This window comes from Oncorhynchus nerka, linkage group LG24 (genome assembly GCF_034236695.1).
Source record: "Oncorhynchus nerka isolate Pitt River linkage group LG24, Oner_Uvic_2.0, whole genome shotgun sequence".
NCBI lineage: Eukaryota > Metazoa > Chordata > Actinopteri > Salmoniformes > Salmonidae > Oncorhynchus > Oncorhynchus nerka.
In genome coordinates, this window is record NC_088419.1 from 74,599,743 (window position 1) to 74,619,376 (window position 19,634).

At 42.2% G+C, this 19,634-nt stretch overlaps 1 protein-coding gene across 2 annotated transcripts; it reads right to left on the reverse strand.

Moving 5' to 3' along the window:
• Nucleotides 1–379: 379 nt before the first annotated feature.
• Nucleotides 380–5,040, reverse strand: glulb (glutamate-ammonia ligase (glutamine synthase) b). Of its 2 annotated transcripts, none has more exons than XM_065009143.1 (7): nt 4,924–5,040; nt 4,019–4,444; nt 3,590–3,751; nt 3,243–3,389; nt 2,861–2,988; nt 2,459–2,658; nt 380–2,027 (listed from the first exon to the last, which is right to left on the reverse strand). In XM_065009143.1, exons 2-7 carry the CDS (start codon nt 4,224–4,226, stop codon nt 1,709–1,711), a joined length of 1,164 nt encoding a protein of 387 aa, XP_064865215.1. In that variant the 5' UTR covers nt 4,227–4,444; nt 4,924–5,040; the 3' UTR covers nt 380–1,708. The 2 variants fall into 2 exon arrangements, with proteins under 2 accessions (XP_064865215.1, XP_029507830.1); XM_029651970.2 differs by having other exon boundaries at nt 4,019–4,203; nt 4,924–5,039.
• Between the last annotated feature and the right edge of the window lie 14,594 nt (nt 5,041–19,634).

Consider the following 19,634-nt stretch of genomic DNA (forward strand, 5'->3'; position numbering starts at 1 on the left):
CATTGCTCGCTGACATATCCTACAGTAAGTCATTACACTTAAGTTCATTCAGGCTCTTAAAACTAGGGGACAGTCAAGAGGTCCAAAGACCCACCTGAATGGACAGGAAATAAAATGACACTCCTTCACCACATTGAGCCATGGTTGTGCTCCTGATTAAAGGCTAAATTGAGAAGCACGTCACCTCAAGTGTTGATCTGGCAAGGTCACCTTTACAGTCAGCAAGTCTTACAAAAGATTGCATGTAAACTCATTAATCTCTGCACTTTGACAACTGCTTCATGTAAACATGTTTTTAAAAAGCTCTACAAAGATTAATTTGTTTGAGCTCTACCGTTTACTTTAACATGAACAAATGATATACTGTACAATTGAAGAATCAGATTAAAAAATATTTTTTAATGTTCCAAATAAGAAAATGGGTTCTTGATACAATGTCACGTAGAGTAGGCCAGAAGGCTAAACTGGATAACCTAACCTCTATCAAAATAAAAAGATGGCGGAGCCGCAAAAGTTCTTCTGTGCAAAGGTGTTTATTTACAAGTGATTCCGGAACAAAAAACAACAGTACTGCCATCAACGTCTACCTTATGGGACAGCTTAAAAACAATGCTGCCCCATCCACAGCTCAATCCAAAATTGCCTCTCCATAACTGAAAGAGAGGCTCCTTTTGTAGGGCTAGCCCCTCCCCTCAGAACAATTAACCCTAATTAATTAATCAATTAACAATTACAAACCTACATTTTCCATGAACTAAACATACTAAAGGATATACATTGCAACACGGTTTTAAACAATATCACAACATAACATTTACAACATTACATCACTACTGACAATATCTTTCAATATGCCCATATGCATTAATGAGCCATTTGGGACAGGCACTATAAAGCCAACCCAATTCCCTTAGCTCGGGTCCTTTTCCAGCATACCCGGAAGCTACAGAGATGGAGAGAGAGGAACAGAACAAACAAATGCGCTCATCCACAACATTGATAAGTATAATAATTATTGTATCTCTCAAATATGAACATTGACAAGTGTGAAATGCATGCACCAAGACAGAAGTTAATTTGTGTGTCGACCCACATTGTTAACTTATGGTATAATGGCGCAGGGAGGAGTGATGAATGTGTGTGCGTTAAAGAACCAAATGCTGCCCGCGGCCAGTGACGGACTTCTACGTCACATACAACTTCTACTAAATGGTAGACAATAGAGATCCACACATGTATAAAGACAGATGCACCTTGGATCCTTTTGGGTTTGTGTACCACACGAGCCAGACCACACATGGCATAGTCATAAATCTACAGCATCTTGGTTAGTATATCATGTTAAACATGAGTAGCAAATTGATACACAAAACTAGACCTATACATAGGAAACATTTCACCCTCCTCGACTGACATGTCTGGAATCATTCTTTAGCATCAATTATATGGCAATATTGGCAGTGATCAAGCTAAAAAAGGTAGGGACTACGCTACCCTGAACACAGCAGAATACATCAAGTACACTCATTGATCTCAAGTAAAATGTTTTAATGGCTAAAAAAGTAAGCCCTACATGGATGGTCAAGATTTGCAATTTATACAAGGGGTTTCCAAAGCCACAGACAAAACAGTACTGGGAATGACACTTCATGAGGCGTAGCGCAAGAGGAGAGAAAGGGGATTATTTCAGTCCAACAGAGTAACTAGTTTATTTGCTGTATTCTGTAGGCTCCTCCCCCACTTCACTGAGCAAACATGTGCGTATCATGGCTTCTGTGACTGCATACGGGTCACAGTTTGCTGACGGGCGGCGGTCCTCGAAGTAGCCCTTCTTGTCCTGACCCACTGAGTGGGGGATGCGGATGCTGGCACCGCGGTTCGCCACACCGGCTGAGAACTCATGGATGTTGGACGTTTCGTGGTGACCGGTCAACCGGCGCGCGTTGTCCAGCCCCCCTTTGGGGTCGTAGGCACAGATGTGGTAACGGTGTCTCTTTCCCAGCTTCTTGATCGACTCCTCAATGGCCCTTAGTGGATAGGGGGGGGGGGGTTAATCCACCGCTAAAGAGGTTTAAGACTGAAAACTTTATGCCGGTTTTCCAGACAGAGATTTAGCTTTTGACTTGTCTTTGACGAAGAGAGATCTGTATATAATGACGAGATGCTCATGTCTCCACCTTAACAATGGGAGTTGTCCCGAAGGCGGGAAGACAGATGACAAGGTTCGGTCCAAAATAAACCCATTGGGCTTATTTTGGACAGATTTTGGCGAGGAAAACCCCTCGCGTCACCTTCTCTCGGCTAAGAAGCACTTTCAATGGAAAATGCTATTGAAGTCTAGCCCTAGGATTAATATGGGTCCAGAGAAAATGCCATTGAAGTCTAGCCCTAGGATTAATATGGGTCCAGGGAAAATGTCCCTTAATGCATTTCCAGCACAAACTCAATTCATGCCTACCTCAACCCACCATCTTCTCTCATCTCCTTGGTGCTGAAGTTGGTATGGCAGCCAGCACCATTCCAGTTCCCAGGGATGGGCTTGGGGTCAAATGAGGCCACTACACCAAAGTCCTCACAGACCCGGTGCAGGATGAACCGAGCTGCCCAGAGGTGGTCTCCCATGTTGATCCCTTCACAAGGTCCCACCTGGAACTCCCACTGGAAGACACAATACAGACTGTACATGAGGTTTAGGGATGAGAGATTATAACTTGAAAGTTTAAAGGTTTTAGAACACTGGGCTGTTTCCCAGTCACAAATGAAGCCTAGTCCAGGACTAAAAAGGCAGGTTTAATCTGTGTCTGTGGTAAAAATTGTCCCCAAAAGGATTTATTTTGATATAATGTGCAGTGTTTCCTACCTGAGCTGGCATGACTTCAGCATTGGTGCCACATATCTGAACCCCGGCATAAAGACAGGCCCTGTAGTGGGCTTCTACGATGTCTCTACCATACGCCTTGTCTGCCCCTACTCCACAGTAGTAGGGACCTGTTCAGAAACAACATATCAACAGGTTTAATGCCAGTGTTTTTTTGGCATTGGTTAAAACAGTGAACAGTTTTAACTCTCAACCCTAAGTACTTTAGTTGAATGTACCAATTTCAAGTCACGCTGGATAAGAATCTGCTGAAAAACCAAGGCTATGTCTGAAATGGCAGCCCTTTCCCCTATACATCGGGTCATACGTTGAGACCTATATAGGGAATTGGGTGCCATTTGGGACACAGAGAACTCAAACTGACCTTGGGGACCAGGGAAGCCGTTAGAAGGCCAACCAAAAGGATGTCCGTCTGTGCCCAGGATGGTGTATTCCTGTTCCATACCAAACCAAGGGACCTGGTTCTCTACCATCTCCATGATCTTCTTACACATCCGCCGGAGATTGGTTTCTGGTGGGAGACAAATATAGGAATAGATTACACTGAGCCAATTGGGACTGGACTCAATGCTCATTTAAGGGAGGGCTGTGTTCAGTAGGCATGAAATGAAAGACATTAACTGTCAGCAGAATTCAGAACTTGTCCAATAATAAACACTAGTTCTTTCACAAACATTTGTGCCCCAAGGTCACTTTACTGCTCAGGCTTACCTGCAGGCTTGCGGTTGTATTTGAACACTTGACACAGGACCAGTTTGTTGGGGTCTTTCCTGAAGGGGTCTCTGAACATAGCAGCAGGGATCAGATACATGTCGCTGTTAGAGCCCTCTGACTGGTACGTACTGGAACCACCAAAGTTCCACTCTGGAAGATCTGGAGAGGGGGAACTGAAATTAACAGTACTAAAAGGGACTCAACTACTCTTTAGGTTCAGGGTAATGTAAGGAGTATCATCAATCGGAATTTGATCATTCAATGAGTATGCAATCTGTATAAAACACAGAATGTATTATTGAAGTAAGCGTAAACATTTGTTTAAGATCTATGAATGTAAACCTCTGATCTTATGCATCACAATCACATCACGGGGTAGGAGTTCCCATTGGCCATTTGTTTTTCTTAAAGGGTTGGTAAATTTACCATCAATGGCCTTGGGTTCGGAATCCAGAGTTCTGGTCTTGCAGCGGAGCCCCTCTCCAGTCCCATCTATCCAGATGTACATGGCCTGAACCTTGTCTCCCTGAGGAAGATCCATATACTGCTGCTTCACAGCTTTACTCAAGCTGGCACTCGCTGAAGTGGCCATTTTCACAGAGCCTTGAAAACTTTGGAACAAAGAGCAATACATGCATTTGATTCTTAGAATTGAAACATTTGAGGTCTACAGTTATTATATTGTGCCTGTCCAGTGATTTATAGTGAAAATTAAATATACTCAAAACAACCAGACAATGTGTGAGGCCTAAACAGACGAGTCCATGCATGTGCGGTACACCTGATGCTTCCCCTCCTCCACCATCCTGCTTCAAGACAGCTTGGTCAGCAACCAGGGATTTAATTTGAACACTAAAAACAATAGGATTTATATGTGGTTGTTTTGTAAGAGTGGCTGCCAAATTAAAATTGCACCAACGTGTTATAAATGAGATCACTATCAACATCCTGGTAATATCGAGTCAAATCCATGAAGGTTTGTAGTATGCATGAAAACATGCTGCTATGACAGCAAACCACTGTGTGGTCAATGGTTACTTACAACGTTACTAATCCCAGTTTACAACGAAGGAAATTAAAGCGCACTGTAGTTTCTGTCGTCAGGCAAATATATTTCTAGAACACACTACCCATCAGATTCAACAATAAAAAGCGACACACAATCATAGAACTAGGAGTTCAACAACCATAGTAATAGCATTTAATAAAATACCTTATAATTAGGCTAAGAGGTGCAAAACTAAACACCAATTAGTCCAATTTGATAAACATACACAATGAAATTGTCATAGTTTATCCTAGAACTTTGAACATTATTCAGAAATAATTACCTTATATCAAGTAAAGAATATGATTAAAACCCTGGTACAGCCTTCAGTAAATGTCCTGTGCAATCCCAAATGGTTACCTTTCATTCGCCTACAACAAAAAAAAACAGTCCGATTTATAAAAGGGAGATGGGATCGCCTTGTCTCGGATTGGCTGGAGAGAAACGTGATCCTTTCGTGCTAAAGTAATGAAGAGCTCATGGGTTGCATTCATTGGTCGGCACGAAAAATCAGCAGTTTGTTTCAATATTATGGCCACAATCCAGCCCAAACAAGTATTTGTTGAAAGGCTCAAAACAACTAATTGTTTGTTAAATTAATGCTAAATATCCTTAACTAAACCTCAAATAAGTTAGTTAATATTAGTATATTAAAAAAATATATGAAACGGGGAAAAAAGACAATCCATTGAATCATTTCTGTAATATGGTAATAATAAGGAACGAGGATGAAGTAAAGACGCCCCCTGGCGGCATGAAAACAATTATTTATGAAATGCATGAATGTCCGTGCTATCCGGGTCTTTGGGACCTCCCTACTCCTACCCCACTGAAATTGACATTTTAAATGGTTAAAGGTTATAGTTAAGATTAGGATTACACTAGATATCACAGATACAAAGTCAAAATTGGCTATATCGTAACAATTCATGAAAACAAACATTTGCTTTTTGGTCTTCATTTAAGATTAGGTTTAGGCCAGGTTAGCAATGTGGTTAGGGTGTGGTTTAGCTTTGAAATCACAGGTTGGGACGCTGAAAGGAATCAGGAGAGTGCCACGTTTTTGTTCTCTGTCCCATGCGCCATCGCCTGTGAACATCAAGATTACATATGGTTTCCACCTCTTCCGAATTCGCCAGATGAAGTCTGCCCCTATTCATTTTCAACGGGGGCACGCGGAGCAATGGGAAGGTGTGAGCTATACAAAAAGTTCAGCTCTGCTCTACATTATGCTAATTGCATGCGGCCACTGCTGCTGTTAACCATCAGGTGAGGAGCAGATGTTTGCTTGAAAATCTTCCCTTCATAAAATAGTTCCTCCTGTCATTAGTTTTGGCCCAGCACAACCCAGAACATATGGAGAAAAGCCAATCATCGCTGTGTCTGGTTTTCCAATTCTATATGATTTTGCGTTGCAAGTATACAGACACAAATCATAAAGTCAATTGGCATGGAGGAGGATTGCATAGGTTGTTGGCGCTGATGGTAGGTGAAGAGAGACTTGCACAACACAGTTTTGTTTATGCTGCCTGCTAGCTATGAACATCAAGCAAACTAAACTTCAAAACTGCGATCAAAGCCACCAATTGTGAATGTGTTGACTAAATTAAATTGTGAATTTTGCCCCACCAGTAACATACATTATAACATTGTACATTACACACTAAGCACCAATTTCCCATGTAATATGCTACCTGTTGGATTATGGTATTTTAACACGATTCTCATATGATAGTTTATGGCTCTTTCATTACACTGGTGTCATGAAATTGATAATTAAAGCTCACTTCCTGTAAAATACGTAGGCCTACATGGACACTAATGTGAACTTTGGGTAAAGGAAATTGTGGCTTTGACTTGCAAACATTTTTGTGCAAATATTTCTTTACCCACCATGAAATAAAATGTTATTGGTCACATACACATATATATCAGATGTTATAACAGGTGTAGCAGAATGCTTGTGTTCCTAGCTCCAACAGCGCAGTAATATCTAACAATTCACACAAATCTAAAAGTAAAGAATAGAATTAAGAAATATATAAATATTAAGATGAGCAATGTTGGAGTGGCATTGACTAAAATACAGTAGAATAGAATACAGTATATACATATGAGATGAGTAAAGCAGTATGTAAATATGATTAAAATGACCAGTGATTCCATGTCTATGTACAAAGGGCGGCAGCTTCTAAGGTGCAGGGTTAACTAACCGGGTGGGAGCCGGCTGGTAGCCAACATCTCTGCAATCCTCCTCCATGCCATTGACCTTCTGATCTTGTCTCTGTATTCTAAAACCATTCTCAAACAAACTAGGTAGAATTACAACACTCCCCACGTCAAACTATTGTATTTTTTTAATGAGCATACAAATTGCCAGCTCCTTATTTTCATGTACAGTACTGTACCTAGAATACAAGGGTTGGATTTGCACTAAACAATTTGTCAGAAAAATAATGAAGATCTGGTTTATGGTTATATACATTATATACATTATATACATTATCTACTGGTATCATTTAACATTGAGAACATATAGTTACTGTAGCTCATCAAAATGCAAAAGATGTGTGAGTTAAGATATTTTCTGCTTCAGATGTACAATGACAAGGGGCACATTGATTGCACATGCCAATTAGGCCAATAATGTCCTCATACTGTATGCCATCATACTGGCATGCATTGGTGATGCATGCTATTATGATAAGCTGAGTGACAATTAAATCTGAGTGACAGAGTGACAATCAAATTAAACCGGCGCCGACAGAGATGGCCGCCTCGCTTCGCGTTCCTAGGAAACTATGCAGTATTTTGTTATTACTGCATTGTCGGAACTAGAAGCACAAGCATTTCGCTACACTCGCATGAACATCTGCTAACCATGTGTATGTGACAAATAAAATTAGATTTGATTTGATTGGAGAGGTAACAACTGGACAAAAAGATAATGTTCATTTGAGAAAGCAACACAGAAACAGACAAATTAGAGATTAATCCCCTTCGCACCTTTTTATTGCAAAATTGTGATCTGTGACCAATGAACATTGACACTAGTTCATCTTAAATAATGTTAAGTTAACAATTAAAATAAGTTTAAACACTTCAATGAATCAACATTGAATGAATCAAAATGTACAAATAATCTAGCTTGTTTGTAAATGTTAGACATTTTAGTAAATTAGCTATTATTACTAAAGCATCATTTTCATACCAGAGGTGACCAACCTTGCTCCAAGATGGCGCTGATAGAGATGGCAGCTTCGCTTCTAGTCCTTAGGAAACTGCAGTATATCGTTTTTTTTTACTGTATTATTTATTACATTGTTAGCCCAGTAAACCTTAAGTGTTTTTACATACAACCGGGAAGAACTATTGGATATCAGAGAGATGTCAACTTACCAGCACAACCAGCACAACGACCAGGAATACAACTTTCCCAAAGCGGATCCTTTGTCTGCACCTCCCAGGGCATTTAAACTGATTCCAGAGGCCGACCCAAAACAACGCCACCGGAGGAGAGGGTGCCGGAGCGGTCTTCTAGTGAGGCATCGGAGAAATCGCACCCCTGAAAATTTCCATCATTTCCATTTATAAGTCATTGGATGTTTGGATCAGCAATTTCATTTTGATCTATCAAATAACTGATGGACACAGTAATATTTCAGTAGTGAAATGAGGTTTATTGGATTAACAGAAAATGTGCAATATGCATCAAAACAAAATTAAACAGGTGCATAAATTTAGGCACCCCAATAGAAAAATCACATCAATATTTAGTAGAGCCTCCTTTTGCTAAAATAACAGCCTCTAGACGCTTCCCATAGCCTCCAATGAGTGTTTAGATTCTGGAGGAAGGTATTTTGGACCATTCCTCCTTACAAAACGTCTCCAGTTCAGTTAGGTTTGATGGTTGCCGAGCATGGACAGCCCGCTTCAAATCATCCCACAGATTCTCAATGATATTCAGGTCTGGGGACTGGGATGGCCATTCCAGAACATTGTACTTGTTCCTCTGCATAAATGCCCGGGTAGATTTTGAGCAGTGTTTTGGGTTGTGGTCTTATTGAAATATCCAGCCCCGGCGTAACTTCAACTTTATGACTGATTCTTCAACATTATTCCCAAGAATCTGCTGATATTGAGTGGACCCTCAACTTTAACAAGATTCCCAGTACCGGCACTGGCCACACAGCCCCACACCACACAAAAATCTACCTCGGGTAGCAAGTGTTTTTCTTGGAATGCTGTGTTCCTTTGCCGCCATGCATAACGTCCCTTGTTATGACCAAATAACTCAATATTTGTTTCATCAGTCCACAGCACCTTATTCCAAAATGAAGCTGGCTTGTCCAAATGTGCGTTTGCATACCTCAAGCGACTCTGTTTGTGGCGTGTGTGCAGAAAAAGCTTCTTCCGCATCCCTCTCCCATACAGCTTCTCCTTGTGCAAAGTGCATTGAATTGTTGAACGATGCACAGTGACACCATCTGCAGCAAGATGATGTTGTAGGTCTTTGGAGGTGGTCTGTGGGCTGTCTTTGACTGGTCTCACCATCCTTCGCCTTTGCCTCCAATATTTTACTTGGCCTGCCACTTCTGGCCTTAACAAGAACTGTGCCTGTGGTCTTCCATTTCCTCACTATGTTCCTTACAGTGGACAATGACAGCTTACATCTTTGCGATAGCTTTTTGTAGCCTTCCTCTAAACCATAATGTTGAACAATCTTTGTTTTCAGGTCATTTGAGAGTTGTTTTGAGGCCCCCATGTTGCCAGGAGAGTCAAAGAGAACAACAACTTGCAATTGGCCACCTTAAATACCTTTTCTCATGATTGGATGCACTTGTCTATGAAGTTCAAGGCTTAATGAGCTCACCAAACCAATTGTGTGTTCCAATTAATCAGTGCTAAGTAGTTACAGGTATTCAAATCAACATAATGACAAGGGTGTCCACATTTTTGCATAGCCTATTTTTCACATCTGATTTAATTTCATACAACTTAATATTGCTACACTAAAAATCTTTGTCTGGACAATACCCCCGTACTCAGCTTTTATTAGAAAATGAATGGCATGCCACTGTGATCATTTTCTGTGACGACAGAGTAAATTATCATGCAGCCTCAGAGGGGTGCCCAAACTTGTTCATACGACTGTATCTATAATTTCTCTTCATTATTTCTCTTCATATGACAAGGATTAAAAAGGATTTGCCAACTTTTCGACTTGATTCATGATGACGACTGCTAGCTAAGACTTTGAAAGAAAGATGTTGACATGATCAGACCAATCAAAGCTACTGTACATATAACGTGATTTGACATCATTTTATCTGTGGCCAATGATCTTGAGCCTTCTTGGAAGGCGCACTTGTAATATAACTCTATGGTAGGACCCAAAGGGCTGAAATTTGGATGTCTATGCTTACTAAGGACTTAAACTTGGCGATGGCGTAGTGTCCCCATGAGTGACAGAACACTGAGCCAATGACGGCACAATGCTCCTATTTTTTACTGGCTTTCACCACCACCACAGAAAGCATTGAGCTAGGCTGCATTTTGGAGCTGCCTTACTCAAGAAAACAAAAAAGAGACCATGTGTGTATGTGGCTTTATTAACTCAATGATATATATATATTTTTTTACATTGTTTGCAAACTGATATGTGATGTAAAGATGTAGGTCTCAAAACAGTTAAGGCTCCTCTAAAATGGATTAAATCACATAACTTCCTCAGCAATCTACACACAATACCCCATAATGACAAAAATTTTACTAAAAATAAAAAAAACAGAAATAGCTTATTTACTTAAGTATTCAGACCCTTTGCTAATAGACTTGAAATTGAGCTCAGGTGGATCCTGTTTCCATTGATCATCCTTGAGATGTTTCTACAACTTGATTGGAGTCCACCTGTGGTAAATTCAATTGATTGGACATGACTTGGAAAGGCACACAACTGTCTATATAAGGTCCCACAGTTGACAGTGCATGTCAGAGCAAGAACCAAGCCATGAGGTTGAAGGAATTGTCTGTAGAGCTCCGAGACAGGATTGTGTCGAGATACAGATCTGGGAAAGGGTACCAAAAAATTCTACAGCATTGAAGGTCCCCAAGAACACAGTGGACTCCATCATTCTTAAATGGAAGACGTTTGGAACCACCAAGACTCTTCCTAGAGCTGGCTGCCCGGCCAAACTGAGCAATCGGGGGAGAAGGTCCTTGGTCAGGGAGGTGACCAAGAACCCGACGGTTACTCTGACAGAGCTCTAGAGTTCCTCTGTGGAGATGGGAGAAACTTCCAGAAGGACAACCATCTCTGCAACACTCCACCAATCAGGCCTTTATGGTAGAGTGGCCAGACGGAAGACACTCCTCAGTAAAAGGCACATGACAGCCAGCTTGGAGTTTACCAAAAGGCACCTAAAGACTCTCAGACTATGAGAAATAACATTCTCTGGTCTGATGAAACCAAGATTGAACTCTTTGGCCTGAATGCCAAGTGTCACGTCTGGAGGAAACCTGGCACCATCCCTACAGTGAAGTATGGTGGTGGCAGCATCATGCTTTGGGGAGGTTTTAAAGCAGCAGAGACTGGGAGAATAGTCAGGATCGAGGGAAAGATGATGGGATCGATGTACAGAGAGATCCTTGATGAAAATCTGCACCAGAACGCTCAGGACCTCAGACTGGGGCTACGGTTCACCTTCCAACAGGACAACGACCCTAAGCACACAGGCAAGGAGTGCAGGAGTGGAGTGGCTTCGGGACAAGTATCTGAATGTCCTTGAGTGGCCCAGCCAGAGCTTGAACATCTCTGGAGAGACCTGAAAATAGCTGTGCAGCAATGCTTCCCATCCAACTTGAGGATCTGCAGAGAAGAATGGGAGAAACTCCCCAAATACAGGGGTGCCAACCTTGTAGCGTCGTACCCAAGAATAATAAATGCTGTAATCGCTTCCAAAGGTGCTTCAACAAAGTACTGAGTAAAGGGTCTGACTACTGATGTATTTATTTATTTTGAATAAATTAGCAAACATTTCTAAACCTGCTTTGGCTTTGTCATTATGGGGTATTGTACATCGATTGATGAGGAAAAATAACAATTGAATCAAGGCTGTAAGGCTGTAATGTAACAAAGTGGAAAAAGTCAAGGGGCCTGAATGCTTTTCGAAGGCACTGTATATACTGGGCTCCCTCATAAAAGAGACACTGGTCTCAATGTTTACACCCTGATTAAATAAAGGTAAATAATAAGACCCACTAATAATTCAATGATTTTATTAAAATAGTTTAAGGCTGTCTTTTCCAAGCTTAAAATGATAAACATTCAATATCGGCCATGCTGTCAATCCAGCATGATTTCTGCCGCGGTCAAAACAACCGTTAACTCAGAACTGGGAAATCTGACTTCAGTGAATTCAAGACAACTGGGAACTCGGAAAAACTAGCTCCGACTGGCAAAATACCTTTTGAACAGTCAACTCGGAATTGTAAGTCGTGTACTGCCACGCCACCTTCATGTTCAAGTGAGCAGAGCATAAGGTGAGTCCAAAAAATGTATTGTATGCTGCTACAAAAATTATATAATATGCCAGGGAGATGTGTATGCTGTAGCGAAGAAAGTAATACTAAGTGTATGTTGTGTAGTAAGCTGTTAGTAGCCATGTGCCTCACCCTAATAATTTGGTCTATTTTCACCTCGTAATTTCGTCTACTGTTGTGGTGGTGCACATGTAGCCTATAACCTCTTTTAGAGAAATGTAATCATTGAATATTGTAAGAGGTTTAATTGTCTGCTTATATGCCCACTTTATTTATCCTATGGTTCTGACTTCGTGTACAGGAAAAACATTGTAAGAACGGCCTATGTTCTGAATTTTGTCGCTGTACATTTAAAAAGTGCTGAACAGATAGTTATATTGACTACGTCCGTCCTAGCTTGCTCATTAATGTCTTAATCGAAATTACAGATGGCCTCTTATCCACTTGTTGCCCCCTTATGCCATAGTTTGTACATGTCAATTGTCAATAGAAACCCCATTTGTTTAAGCAAGTCAGACATATCAGCTATGTTTTTTTAAAAGGCAGTAAATAAGGCTGAATGAACTTGTTTCGCTGCCAGACAAGGCTCTGCTGATAGCTAGGAGTAGCAGTGGTAAGGTGTTGGGACTCTGCTGTTTATGTTGGCCCTAACAGTTTGTGGGCACCTTTTGTCCCCGTTATAGTGCTGTCAAGATGTTGCCCTGTTGGGTGAGGTTTATGACCCCCCCCCCATTAATACCTTTCCCCCTTTTCTCTCCACTCTGCAGAATGGACTCTTGGAAAGCCCTGTGTTACCACAGAGAAAGTATGGTAATATTAAAAGGTTGGGGAATGGAACAATATTTCTCTTTCTCAACCAGTTGAAAGGGTTCGTTGATACTTAAAGAATATGATGTCAGATCAGCTGTTGTCGACATTATATCCGATAGGATGACATAAATTGTGTCTTGGAAAGTCTACACATTCTAGTTAGATTTACATGGAATTGTTGTGCAATTTAAATGTTTAAATATGAAATTACTTGTGAGAAGATTAAATGTGATTTTAGCTTCTAAATGTAAAGTAAACTTATGCTCACTCGGTGGCCACGCCCAAGTGAACAGACATTGGTTGAGAACTATGAAACACACCCTTCTCTCCCCCAGTACAAAAGCCTGTTGACGGAAGTCAACCTCAGTTCAAATCAAATCAAATCAAAAATTTTATTTGTCACACATACACATGGTTAGCAGATGTTAATGCGAGTGTAGCGAAATGCTTGTGCTTCTAGTTCCGACAATGCAGTGATAACCAACAAGTAATCTAACTAACAATTCCAAAACTACTGTCTTATACACAGTGTAAGGGGATAAGGAATATGTACATAAGGATATATGAATGAGTGATGGTACAGAGCAGCATACAGTAGATGGTATCGAGTACAGTATATACATATGAGATGAGTATGTAGACAAAGTAAACAAAGTGGCATAGTTAAAGTGGCTAGTGACATAAGGATGCAGTCGATGATCTAGAGTACAGTATATACGTATGCATATGAGATGAATAATGTAGGGTAAGTAACATTATATAAGGTAGCATTGTTTAAAGTGGCTAGTGATATATTTACATCATTTCCCATCAATTCCCATTATTAAAGTGGCTGGAGTTGGGTCAGTGTCAATGACAGTGTGTTGGCAGCAGCCACTCAATGTTAGTGGTGGCTGTTTAACAGTCTAATGGCCTTGAGATAGAAGCTGTTTTCAGTCTCTCGGTCCCAGCTTTGATGCACCTGTACTGACCTCGCCTTCTGGATGATAGCGGGGTGAACAGGCAGTGGTTCGGGTGGTTGATGTCCTTGATGATCTTTATGGCCTTCCTGTAACATCGGGTGGTGTAGGTGTCCTGGAGGGCAGGTAGTTTGCCCCGGTGATGCGTTGTGCAGACCTCACTACCCTCTGGAGAGCCTTACGGTTGTGGGCGGAGCAGTTGCCGTACCAGGCGGTGATACAGCCCGCCAGGATGCTCTCGATTGTGCATCTGTAGAAGTTTGTGAGTGCTTTTGGTGACAAGCCGAATTTCTTCAGCCTCCTGAGGTTGAAGAGGCGCTGCTGCGCCTTCTTCACGACGCTGTCAGTGTGAGTGGACCAATTCAGTTTGTCTGTGATGTGTATGCCGAGGAACTTAAAACTTGCTACCCTCTCCACTACTGTTCCATCGATGTGGATAGGGGGGTGTTCCCTCTGCTGTTTCCTGGAAGTCCACAATCATCTCCTTAGTTTTGTTGACGTTGAGTGTGAGGTTATTTTCCTGACACCACACTCCGAGGGCCCTCACCTCCTCCCTGTAGGCCGTCTCGTCGTTGTTGGTAATCAAGCCTACCACTGTTGTGTCGTCCGCAAACTTGATGATTGAGTTGGAGGGCGTGTGTGGCCACGCAGTCGTGGGTGAACAGGGAGTACAGGAGAGGGCTCAGAACGCACCCTTGTGGGGCCCCCGTGTTGAGGATCAGCGGGGAGGAGATGTTGTTGCCTACCCTCACCACCTGGGGGCGGCCCGTCAGGAAGTCCAGTACCCAGTTGCACAGGGCGGGGTCGAGACCCAGGGTCTCGAGCTTGATGACGAGCTTGGAGGGTACTATGGTGTTGAATGCCGAGCTGTAGTCGATGAACAGCATTCTCACATAGGTATTCCTCTTGTCCAGGTGGGTTAGGGCAGTGTGCAGTGTGGTTGAGATTGCATCGTCTGTGGACCTATTTGGGCGGTAAGCAAATTGGAGTGGGTCTAGGCCTAGGGTGTCAGGTAGGGTGGAGGTGATATGGTCCTTGACTAGTCTCTCAAAGCACTTCATGATGACGGAAGTGAGTGCTACGGGGCGGTAGTCGTTTAGCTCAGTTACCTTAGCTTTCTTGGGAACAGGAACAATGGTGGCCCTCTTGAAGCATGTGGGAACAGCAGACTGGTATAGGGATTGATTGAATATGTCCGTAAACACACCGGCCAGCTGGTCTGCGCATGCTCTGAGGGCGCGGCTGGGGATGCCGTCTGGGCCTGCAGCCTTGCGAGGGTTAACACGTTTAAATGTCTTACTCACCTCGGCTGCAGTGAAGGAGAGACCGCATGTTTTCGTTGCAGGCCGTGTCAGTGGCACTGTATTGTCCTCAAAGCGGGCAAAAAAGTTATTTAGTCTGCCTGGGAGCAAGACATCCTGGTCCGTGACTGGGCTGGGTTTCTTCTTGTAGTCCGTGATTGACTGTAGACCCTGCCACATGCCTCTTGTGTCTGAGCCATTGAATTGAGATTCCACTTTGTCTCTGTACTGACGCTTAGCTTGTTTAATAGCCTTGCGGAGGGAATAGCTGCATTGTTTATATTCGGACATGTTACCAGACACCTTGCCCTGATTAAAAGCAGTGGTTCGCGCTTTCAGTTTCACTCGAATGCTGCCATCAATCCACGGTTTCTGGTTTGGGAATGAGTCCTCGCATTTAAAAGGGCGAATTTCAACGTGGATGTGAATGGCAACTTGGTATGAACTTTGAAAGATTTTTCACTAAAGAAGAAGTGATACATCCTAGGTGTTGAGTTATCAGCTGAAGCTGTATACGTACATGGCCTAGGAAAGGACAGATAATCTCCTAAGAACGACAGGGTACTTTAACGTATCCACTCTACAACACTACGACCAGAAAGATTCTTCAAAGGACAATGGCGATCTCTGCTGGACAAACCAGTCGTCCATCTTCGACCCATCTATCGAAGGGCAGCTCAGAGTAAATAAACTCAGAAAAAAAATGTCCTCTCATTGTCAACTGCGTTTATTTTCAGCAAACTTAACATATATTTGTATGAACATAACAAGAGTCAACAACTAAGACATAAACTGAACAAGTTCCACAGACATGTGACTAACAGAAATTGAATAATGTGTCCTTGAACAAAGGAGGGGTCAAGATCAAAAGTAACAGTCAGTATCTGGTGTGGCCACCAGCTGCATTAAGTACTGCAGTGCATCTCTTCCTCATGGACTGCACCAGATTTGCCAGTTCTTGCTGGGAGATGTTACCTCACTCTTCCACCAAGGCACCTGCAAGTTCCCGGATATTTCTGGGGGGAATGATCCTAGCCCTCACCCTCCGATCCAACAGGTCCCAGACGTGCTCAATGGGATTGAGATCCGTGCTCTTCGCTGGCCATGGCAGAACACTGACATTTCTGTCTTGCAGGAAATCACGAACACAACGAGCAGTATGGCTAGTGGCATTGTCATGCTTCATGTCAGGATGAGCCTGCAGGAAGGGTACCACATTAGGGAGGAAGATGTCTTCCATTTACATTACATTTAAGTCATTTAGCAGACGCTCTTATCCAGAGCGTAACGCACAGTGTTGAGATTGCCTGCAATGACAACAAACTCAGTCCGATGATGCTGTGACACACCGCCCCAGACCATGACAGACCCTCCACCTCCAAATCGATCCCGCTCCAGAGTACAGACCTCGGTGTAACACTCATTCCTTCGATGATAAACTCGAATCCGACCATCACCCCTGGTGAGACAAAAACGCGACTTGTCAGTGAAGAGCATATTTTGCCAGTCCTGTCTTGTACAGCGATGGTGGGTTTGTGCCCATAGGCGACATTGTTGCCGGTGATGTCTGGTGAGGAGCTGCCTTACAACAGGCCTACAAGCCCTCAGTCCAGCCTGTCTCAGCCTATTGCGGACAGTCTGAGCATTGATGGAGGGATTGGACGTTCCTGGTGTAACTCGAGCAGTTGTTGTTGCCATCCTGTACCTGTCCCGCAGGTGTGATGTTCGGATGTACCGATCCTGTGCAGGTGTTGTTACACGTGGTCTGCTACTGCGAGGATGATCACCTGTCCGTCCTGACTCCCTGTAGAGCTGTCTTAGGCGTCTCACAGTACGGACATTTCTTATTTTAATTTTTTTATTTAACCTTTATTTAAAACTAAATGCATGGTATTTTCAAATGCCAGGCATGTTACAAATCATGTCATTGCTACATTGGCTGGACATACTATAGAGCAAGTTAAAGTGTACAAATATTTGGGTGTATGGGTTGATAAGCTGAGCTTCACTGTGCATGTAGATAACTTGATAAGGAAGCTCAAATAAGGAAGGAAGCTGAAAACAGGATTTTATTACCGGCATAAGGCTTGTTTTTCTTTTGAGGCCAGGAAGGAGCTGGTACGATGTACATTACTGCCGGTTTTAGAATTTAGTGATGTTATATATATGCAGGCCACAGCCACTACCCTGAGGGCACTTGATTCAGTGTATCATGCAGCCCTCAGGTTCATTACAAATCAGAAACGTCTAACACATTGTGATCTCTACAGCGCTGTTGGCTGGTCGTCATTGACCTTGCGTAGGCTTAAACACTGGTATACACTGATTTATAAGGCCATATTGGGTCAAATGCCATTTTATCTCTGTTCTTTTTTAGTCAGGTCAGTAAATAAATATCAATTACGGTCCCATTCTGATTAGCTTCTAACACTACCAAAAATTAGAACAGGTCATGGTAGTGTCACGTTCTTTCAAAATCGAACCCAGAAGCAGACCAGGACAAGGAGAGTAGGAAGAAGGTGAGTATTTATTTACAAGTGAATGTGAATGGGTAGATATATCCAGGTGGCGTAGCGGGCAGCGGTGGTGAGTTGATGGGAGTAAATAGGTGGATCCACTGGGGTAGCGGAATCCTCCGACGACCAGACGGCAATGGGGTAAATGATCCGGGTGAGTAACTGAAGACAGAACAAACGGAGGTAAGTTTAAGGCAAGCAATACGTAACAAACAACAAAACAAATTCTATCCAACTTGAGGCTGATACTCTGGCACAACATACTGTTCATGGCTAACGATCCGGCAGGGAATGGATGTCAGGTCCGGGCTTATGAAGAGGAGAGATGATGATCAGGACCAGGTGTGCAGATAGCTGATGGGATACAGGTGCGGGTAATCAGAACTCCCAACTGGCTACATTGCCCGGCAACCAGACAGGGTGCGTTCCAGGACGCCGGAAAAAACACTCCAGGACAGGACACAGGCAAAAAACAGACTCAGGAAACAGGATTCGTGACAGGTAGAAATAGTTTTAATTACTCAGCTCCGTGGTTCTGGAATTCTCTCCTGAACATTTTAAAATGTGATGATCTAGTTTCGTTGGTGGAGTTTAAACACTTGATCGATGTATATATCATAGGCCAGCTGTTTTTAGTCAAGATGTTTGTTTTTAATGTAATATGTAATTGTTGTACTGTGTGTGTTTATAGTTTTGTTTAATGTTGTGTTAGTGTATGAAACGTTGTTCCCCCCTATTGGACTAGGTCTCTCTTGGAAAAGAGATATTATCTCAATGAGAAAAATACTGTAAAAATAAAAAAACAGGAAGGGCTCATTGAGATTTAAAATCTCTTTTTCAAGAGCGTCCTGGCCAAGATATGCAGCAAAAATTCATTACAAAAATTACAGACCAACAACATGAAAAACTACAAGTAATCTAGTAAAAAACCATAGAATTCACAAGAGTATAACAAAATCAAAAACAGCTAATTAAAAACATTGACAGGTCAGGGAATCAGTCTCACGATCATTCATCAGTGATTTAAAAATACCAATCAATCACATTGCAATTTATTGCCCTGGCCACATATGCAGTCCTCATGCCTCCTTGCAGCATGCCTCAGGCATGTTCACACAGATGAGCAGGGACCCTGGGCATCTTTCTTTTGTTGTTTTTCAGAGTCAATAGAAAGGCCTCTTTAGTGTCCTAAGTTTTCATAACTGTGACCTTAATTGCCTACCGTCTGTAAGCTGTTAGTGTCTTAACGACCGTTCCACAGGTGCATGTTCATTAATTGTTTATGGTTCATTGAACAAGCTTGGGAAACAGTGTTTTAAACCCTTTACAATGAAGATCTGTGAAGTTATTTTGATATTTACAAATTATCTTTGACAGACAGGGTCCTGAAAAAGGGACTTTTCTTTTTTTGCTGAGTTTATATATCTTGCATTTTCCTTTTCCGAATGGGCGGTTATTAGAATGCATAAGATTCTGTATTTACTGCATCATAGCTTCTCAAGGTCTGATAGAGTCCCAATCCCCTTTGCCCAACAGTCTTCCCACTCTTTCATTCAAACCCAACCCCCTTTTTTTGTGTAACCAGCTGTCATATCGGGTTAGCCCCCTAGGGACTTTTCATGACATGATTAGTAATCGATGTATGATCTATCCTGTGTATATATATATAATTCTGTGTGATTATTTAAGTATTTAGTAAATAAATAATTAAGCCAATTTGTGTATTGCTGATTCAACTTGTTAGCTAGGGTTCGTGCAGATAACCAAGTACTTATGACAATCAGAACGAGACCGATCCAGGTGACATTTAATAATTGACTGCTATTGATATAAGAGATCTTCAGATCTTTAAGAGAGTGGATTCGG